Source organism: Numida meleagris, unplaced genomic scaffold (genome assembly GCF_002078875.1).
Source record: "Numida meleagris isolate 19003 breed g44 Domestic line unplaced genomic scaffold, NumMel1.0 unplaced_Scaffold276, whole genome shotgun sequence".
Taxonomy (NCBI): domain Eukaryota; kingdom Metazoa; phylum Chordata; class Aves; order Galliformes; family Numididae; genus Numida; species Numida meleagris.
Window position 1 is genome coordinate 108,524 of NW_018364532.1, and position 8,531 is coordinate 117,054.

General features: G+C 37.4%; 1 protein-coding gene across 1 annotated transcript in view; it reads right to left on the reverse strand.

Annotated features, from left to right (window-relative positions):
• Window positions 1-6,328, reverse strand: part of LOC110391046 (hippocampus abundant transcript-like protein 1) — a 35,767-nt gene extending 29,439 nt beyond the window's left edge. The window contains 2 exon segments of the mRNA XM_021382720.1: window positions 2,136-2,231; window positions 6,209-6,328. Of these exon segments, the coding sequence (XP_021238395.1) occupies window positions 2,136-2,231; window positions 6,209-6,328 (216 nt within the window).
• Window positions 6,329-8,531: the final 2,203 nt, after the last annotated feature.

The following is an 8,531-nucleotide window of genomic DNA, read 5'->3' on the forward strand; positions in this document are numbered from 1 at the left end:
GGCCTCATTTAAGGGCTGACTGCCCCTGAGGAAGGATCTCTGCCTGGAGATCCTTCCTTGGTGGGAGCCTTTTCCTGCGAGCCCCAAATCTTCCGATCCGGGTGAGCGCTGTATTTTCCTTCCACCTTTTGTAACGCTGTTTCCATTGCGTTAGTCCTGCTTATCGCTACAAGAAAGCAGATGTTTTCCTTTAAAAGGAAAAAGACAAGAAGCTCACTGAGTAAAATCTAATTACTTTTCTGTATTTTCCAGTATTGAAATCACTGCTGGGATTGGCTCCAGCTTTTGAGATTAATTTCTGCTCCTTTATAGAGAGAAGTGCAGGACATACAGATGGGCAGAGGGAAGTTCCTTCCTCAAGTTCTACTGATAGTAATATCAGTATATCAATATGCTAAAAAAATTATACTGAAGACAAAGCATTGTGCCATTAAATGATTAATGTTGCTTATGGTAATTTACTAATATAACCCTACAAGTACAAACACAAGAGTAATGAGCATAAACTCTGGGCATTTTGAGATTGAAACATCCTTTGTGTTCTTTATAAACACTTGAAATCTTCTTTCTTATCTAAGAATTCTGTGAGATAAACACTACAGCTTCACTTAAAAATAGAGGCAAAAAAAGTAAACTAAAAATGTACTTTAAGTAATCCTAGCTATCATAAAATGCATAGAATTTACTTTGATAAAATACAACACAATATTTTAACCTGGCTTAGCATTAAGAATGTGGTGGTACCCTGATTCTCCTGGTCAAAACTGAACATGAAAATTGATCACCAGTTCAGATACTTCCATTTCTGACTTCTTGTTTTTTCCTTCATTCTACACAAACCTGTTCGAGCAAAAACAGCAAGCTGGCCATTCAAAATTTAGGTCTCATTCACAAGTTCTACATGACCTAAAACACTGTTCAGCATCAGAATATCAAAGTAAGTTACCACAAGTATGAAATCAGATTTGAAGTAGTTTAAATCAAACAACAGCCTGTCAGCACCTGAGAAGCTGATTAAATACTAATTCCGAGAATTAAAAATTTCAGCTACATGCAACAGCCAGCACAAATTTACATAGCACTACTTTAACTGCATTGTATCACTGATGTTGATATCTAACATAAAATATAGCTATGAAGAAAAATTATTACATGCACATTTATCCCTTTAAATATGAACTGCCACATTAGGCCAACTCAAAGTTAAGCACTTTTGTTAAGAAACAAAGGAAAAAGAAAAAAGGGCCACACACTAAACTTACCCATGTTTTCAAGATGGCAAGACAGGGCAGCAATTTAATGAGACATTTAATTTACGGAAATCTGTAACTCTTTATATGGACTTTTATTAATAAGCTACATTAAAAATCAGTGCCTAACTTTAGTAAGGTTGGTTAAGCATCCTTTAAAAGTGATATAGACAGTATTTACTTGGAGATTTGGGGAAGTAAAAAATAATTAACATGACAGTCTTCCAAACCAAAAAAGCCCTGCTGGTGATGTGATTCAGTGTTCTCTCATATTATCTGATGAAAAAATGGACTAAGAAACTTTTGATGATTTCTCTTAGACAGGCCTGATTTCAATGAATAAATAAGATCTACATCTTAAGAAAGGCTTCATATCCTACAACTGCTTAGCTAAAACACTCCAATTATCTATCCAATCTGGAATACTACCTATTCATTTGATTTCTAGAACAGATCAAATATTTATAAAATCTACTTACAGCTTAAAAGCCTTTATATTTTATTTCAAGCTACATATTGGCACAAAAGGCAATCCTCCTCAGGATACAAAAATAACTATGGTTCGTATCGTTTATTTAATTTTTATGATTTGCAGATGAAATGAACTATAAAATCGCATAAAAAATCCAGAAAGTCTTTCAGCAGTACACTGAGTTACTCTAAAAGGCAATCATAAGTTACTTAGAGTGTATTTTACTACATTTTAGTCTTTCAGCAGTCCAGATCTCAGTAGTATAATACTACTTTACAGCAGAGAATGTTGATTCCTTAAATTCAGCTAACAAGTTAAACAAGTGTAAAACAAATTAAACCCACGATCTCTAGGAATTAACAAATTAAGTTTTGTCATTGCTTTCAAGAAAACAGCATATCAGTGATACTTACCATTAGCACTGGAGTTGTCAAGAGGCCCCAGGCAAAGAATTCTAGAAATATAACCACCACAGCATGATACACAGTTGGCCGACCAATACCTTGTTGCTAAAAAAGTAAGAACACATGCAGGGGTTGCACACATCCAGTTTATTACATGTGCAAAGATATAAACATATTTTGAGCATAACCACCTTTCAGGATTACCTACTACCTAGTCATTGGGAGCAACAGTAAGCAAAACAAGGGTAGAAAAGAATTAAAAAAAAACCTATCAAGTTCAGTAATTTTAGTCACACAAACTGCTGTTATGGAAGATAACTACTTTCCTATTCCTTGCAGTGCCCTGTACTACTCTCCCCTTCAGTATGCCTTTAGAGTTCCTCCTACTACAGTAACATGCCCAGTCTTTTCACAGTAGTGTGACAAACTATGCAACTTTCCCTGCTACCCCTACAAGCAGCAATTAAAATGACTAGTTTTATGAAGATCACATCACAGTTGGAGATGAACTGTGACAACTTGCATAATCAGAAGGGCATCAATTTTTGCAGTTGAAACTGTTACATTATAAGAGAAAGAACAAAGTCTAAGATAAAGTAGTAAATGTACTTTCTGTTTACTGCCAGTAAATTAATTTCGCACTTTGAAGTGCCAAAAGACTAGACATCCAGGATCATAACCACGAGCCCTTCCTTCATGTAGTGATCATGGCATTTCAGCAGGTGGAGAGTGAATAGAACATGAAAATTCAGAGTATCTCAATAAATCCTAAAAAGTCAGAGAGCCTACTAAAAGGGCAGTGGAAAAACACACATTTAGCATATCTTCCTTGTCCAAAGAAAGTACATGTATTGCAAGATTCATTTAAGCCAACAGCCTGTGTGAAAGCTACTGAAAAAATGCCTACTGCCAGGACAATGTATTTACCTGTATCTCTAATAATCACAAACTGAAAGTAAACCAGACCATTTTTTTTTTCCTAGCTAGTAAGATTCAAATAATTTTCTATAAGGCAGCATGCTCCAAAGCTTGACATTTTGGGAAAAAAAGAAAAAGAAAAAAAAAATGCCCTCCATCTATAATATCAAATTACTTCTCAGTAGAAAGATTATCTTTGCAAGGCTCAGAATGTTCAAATACCAACATTTCTACATAGATTTTCATGTAGTTTTTAATCTCTAAATAGCAAAGATTTCGTAAAGTAAGCTGAAACAAATCTCTCATAAGACTGCAAGTACCCTAGTAAGGAAATAATCTTAAGAACATGCTTGCTTTGCCTAGATGTCACTGAAACTAGCATTTAACACAGATCACAGTGAAGCCAGGAAAACTATTCTCACAGCAGCTTCCTCTAAAAAGGCCAGTTCTACAGCCATTCCCTGCCTTTGTTTTACTCCCTCACCTCTACATCACTAAACATGACCATCACACCAGAAAACTGTGGTTTGCATTCAGCAAACTGTTCTAATGTCAGTAAGTACAAAGCCATTAAGGAAATAAATAGATAAAATAATGTTTTTATTACACACAGTTTTGATCAGAGATTTATATGGCTGACCAGGATGATGATTCAAAAAAAACCTTCCTTTTTTGTCCTCGGTACTCATTTACAAACTTTTTGTGAAAATGTCTTTTCAGTTTATTGATCTTAAATCACTACTCAGCAATTAACTTTTTTTTTTTTTTTTTTTTTTTTTTTTTTTTTTTTTGAAATACCATGCAGCTTATAGGTAGTTGCACTGAATTACTAGAAGTCTCCATAGCTTTTTGGATTCAAGATATACCCTGGAAAAATAGAATTCAAATTCTAAAAGGAACAAGAGCCTATCAAAATGAAGTCAAGCATTCCAAATCAGACAGACCAATCTATGAGCTTCGCTGACTAATCAATAATTTCCAGTTTTCTTTACAGAGACTTGAACATCTAGACTAATTAAAAACCTGTGGTACAAACGTATCAGCTAACTACAATCAACCAAACAAATAGGTAAATTCACTGACATTATCAAATGGAGCTGTGCAGACAATTCTGGATGCCTGTCTTTTCAAGAGAAGAGTTTGGTTATCAACCTGGATTACCAGCAAAAAAAAAAAAAAAATATCAAGATCTCTTCACTATTTTCAGAAACAAAGAGCTCCATGAGACCTTCTGAACAATACATCATGCTTTCTTTTTAAGATGAATTACTTCTAAATTAATTGAATGGGTATGGTCAATTTCTATACTAAGAAAACATTTTGCAACAGGATGCAACTAGATGCAATTTACATAAAGAAAGAACAAATGGGAGACCTGTAGGCATTAAAAAATGGCTCAAAGCTTAAAGCACAAAGCTTTATAATTTTTGAAAAAAGGAGATATGGAGATTATATACTGAAATCTTTACATTTAACGAGATTTAAACAGAGCTTCAGAAATAGTACAGATAGGGTCAATTTACTATTTGTTTTCATCATCATTACCACCAGCAACACCAAATGTTTAGAAGTATTAATGTTAAAAATTAAGTGCCTTAAGGCAAGTCTTAAGGTTTTCTATAGGATTATTTCCTATCCATTCAACTTTCCTTGATAGTCCAGCATGTGGGCTGAGGAACTATGTCTGAGCATTACCACTGCTTTCAAATGCAGCTGCTGGTCAAGCTACTGCACCCACATGATCAATAATGAGCAAAACATTACATAATCTCAAACACTTAAACTATAAGTTTAAAATTATTATTATAAAAATCAGCAATTTTGACAAAGTATCTATTATTTCCAGTTTTACATTTTTCTCTTTCCATACTTCTTTCCCCCTGTGAGAAATTATTGAGTTCAATGGTCCAGATTCAGGCAGTATTCACTATGAATCAAAATCTATTTAATGCTTTTGCAAGAGTAAGCAACCCTTTGAAAAGGTGCATCAGACCAAAGAGATGCAACAGTTTATATTTCCTACTTTCTGGTGCAAATTTCTTCCTGTTTCCTCATTGGTTGGGTACTCCAGGGTTAACAGCCTATCTGATGCTTCTAATTCCCTAAGAATGTCCAACCCCTGTTTACTGCTTGGTTAACCCCTCCCTGCTCTTCTCCTATTCTTGTTTAGTTTTTACCTATTACAGTATGCTGGGATAACCTCTCATAGTTAACTTTCCCCTCTAGTTATCATTCAAACCACAGAACTGGTTAGTAGCAGTACATCTCTTACATTATTAAAAAATGCAGGTCTTCTATTCTGCAAGCAGATATTTAACTCATATCATAGAATAACCAAGGTTGGAAAAGATCTACAAGATCATCCAATTCAACCTTCCACCCATTGCCAATAGTTCTCACTAAACCGTGTCTCTCAACACAACATCCAAACGTTCCTTGAACACCTCCAGGGATGGTGACTCCACCACCTCCCTGAGCAGCCTGTTCCAGCGCCTGACCACTCTTCAGGAGAAGCAGTATTTCCTAACATCCAATCTGAATCTCCCCGGTGCAATTTGAGGCCATTCCCTCTAGTCCTACCACTAGTTACACAAGAGAAAAGGCTGACCCTCATCTCACTGCAACCTCCCATCAGGTAGTTACAGAGAGTGATATGGTCTCCCCTGAACCTCCTCTTCTCTAGACTAAATAATCCCAGTTCCCTCAGCCGCTCCTCATAAGGCCTGTGCTCCAGACTCCTTACCAGCTTCACTGCCCTTCTCCAGGGCCTCAGTGTCTTTCTTGCATTGAGGGGCCCAAAACTGAACACAGTACCGGAGATGCAGCCTCACTAGTGCTGAGTACATAGGTACAATCACTTCCCTGTTACTGCTAGCAACACTGTTTCTGATACAAGGCAGGATTGCACTGGCCTTCTTGGCCACTTGGGCACACTGCTGGCTCATGTTCAGTCGAGCATCGACCAATACCCCCAGGTCCATTTCCTCTACACAGTCTTCCAGCCACTCTGCCCCAAGCCTGTAACACTGTCTAGGGTTGCTGTGGCCAAAGTGCAGGACCTGGAACTTGGTCTTGTTGAACCTCATCCCATTGGCTTCAGCCCAGCGAACCAGCCTGTCCAGATCCCTCCATATGTCCTAGCTCCCCCTAGGCAGATTGACCACCTTGGTGTCATCTGCAAACTTACTGAGGGCGCTCTCAATGTCCTCATCCATTACATCAGTGAAGATATTGAAGAGGACAATCCCCAATATCGACCCCTGGGAAATGGGCCAGAGCTCCATGGCACCTCTTTAGAGTCATAACATCTTATTGTTATGCAAAAACAACATTTCTTTCCCCACACCCCTACATCAAATTCTGAAAAACATTTTCTGCACTAGAGGCATAAAAAACCCAACGGTTAATTTCAAGTCAACAGGAAAAACTATTGGAAAACAATACAAACTTTTTGTTGTTGTTTAGCAGAACGCAGCTGGTGAACAGGAATAAGCCCAGGAGAAGATATCAAAAATAAAAATCACTGTTCGAGGCAAAATTTGTAATATTTATTTTCAGTGTACACAATCTTCAGGTAAATACTTGTCTATTAACTCAAATCTTTTATTAAACAATGAACATTTTTCCAGTGGCTGCAAAAACACTTCAGTATTTGAGGATTGAGAAGTGGTTTTGTTCTGGAATAAATTGCATGAAAGAAACAAAACAGTAACATTTCAAATTTTATGCTGAAGTCTTTTAGAACTCCTTTCCAAGCTTTTTGAATTTGCACAAGGACATATTATCCTGCTATGTGCATTAAGAAAAAGGCCAGATTGGATGAATACAGCATGATTTTTTTCTCCTCCTAAGTACAGTTAAGCATCAGAACCCACTGCCCGCAGAGCCAGACTTGCATTCTCAATCCTTGGTGAGTTTCAATATCCAACTGGAAAAGTTCTACTCTGATGTCACAGCTGATCCTGCTGCTAGGAAGAAGTTGGCTTAGGGACCTGAAATCCTCTTCTAGACTGAATTATCCTCTTATCTCTCAGGAAGATAACCACCAAATTTAGACTGAACTTCTGAATTGACAGTCACAGAAGCTACCCTCCCCAGTCTGCGTAATTCTTCAGCAGACAGCAAGGTATCTCAGGAGACTGTCTGAGTAGTTTGTTCTACGTCCAGAAAAGAACAGTTCACAAACAGTATTCTCTGTCCTTCCATAGTATTTAAACCAACATTCAACTGCATTAGTATGAAGAGTCTCATTACTTTTTTTTTTTTAATTAATCTACCTACAGAAACATTGTTTACCTACAATAATTAAGTACTACAAGTAAATTTTTAACACAGCTACCCACACTGTACTGAGATGTTTGGCTTCTTGTAAACAGGAGAGTTGACCAGTGAACTAACAAAATTGCTAGGTCATTTTCAGAAATGTGCTTTCCTGGGTGAATCACTCAGACAACGAAGCTCATACTAAATTATATAGTGCACTCCCTTTCCATATCTATCTTCACTGCTATTTATTCAGTTTCCCCAAGAACTTCAGCAGGTTCAGACCCATGATAAAAAGCAACCATTAACTAAGCAGTGAAGTGTACTAGGGAAATCATTTTCACTTTTTCTAGCACAAATATAGAGTCATAAAACAGACAGAGTTCAAAGGGACCTCAAGAGATCATCGCATCCAGTCTTTCACAGGAAAAGGGAGCCTACATGAAATTATTCAGCACCCTGTCCAATTGCATGTTAGAATCTCCATCAGTGAATGTTTTCACCATGTCCCTGGGGAAGTGTCAGGGTTTTATGATTTTTGTTACCGGTATTCCACATTATAACATCATGTAGTGCACTGGGAGTTAGAGTTAATGCTCCAGTTCTGTGGATTGTCGATATTTCCAGTACCCAGTTCTCAGAAGAGAAGAACTACATGTCCCAGAAGACTTTCACTGTTCCATTTCCTTTTTCCGTTCAGAGGGAAAGATAAAACCGCTCATAAATCACAAGGCTGCCCCTTCTTTTACTGCTCATCTCTGCGGCATGTGCCACCCAGCCATCTCACCTTCAGCATTAGAGTAAGGCCTTCAGTTTTGGACACTCTCTCTCTCTCTTTTTATTTATTAGTTTCATTTCCAATTGTATTGTATTATATTGTCTTATCTCACCTTCTGCTATCATATTTAGTAAATTAGTTTTCTCCCTTAGCTCATTGCTGCTTTTTCGTTCTTAGGCCAATCCCCCCACCTTTTCCCTTTTTCCCCCTTCTCCCTTTCCAAGGGTATTGGTCCATGGGACCCCACACCCCATTTAGTCACAGAACTGGGCCAAACCAGCCCACAAACCATTGACAGGAAGTTGTTCCAGTGATCTGACTTCTCTCACTGTGAAAAAACGTTTATATCAAGTGTTATGGTTTTGTGATTTTTTGTTGTCGGTATTCCACATCATTACATCATGTAAGGTATGGGCAGTTAAAGAGTTAATTCCCCGGTTACTGTA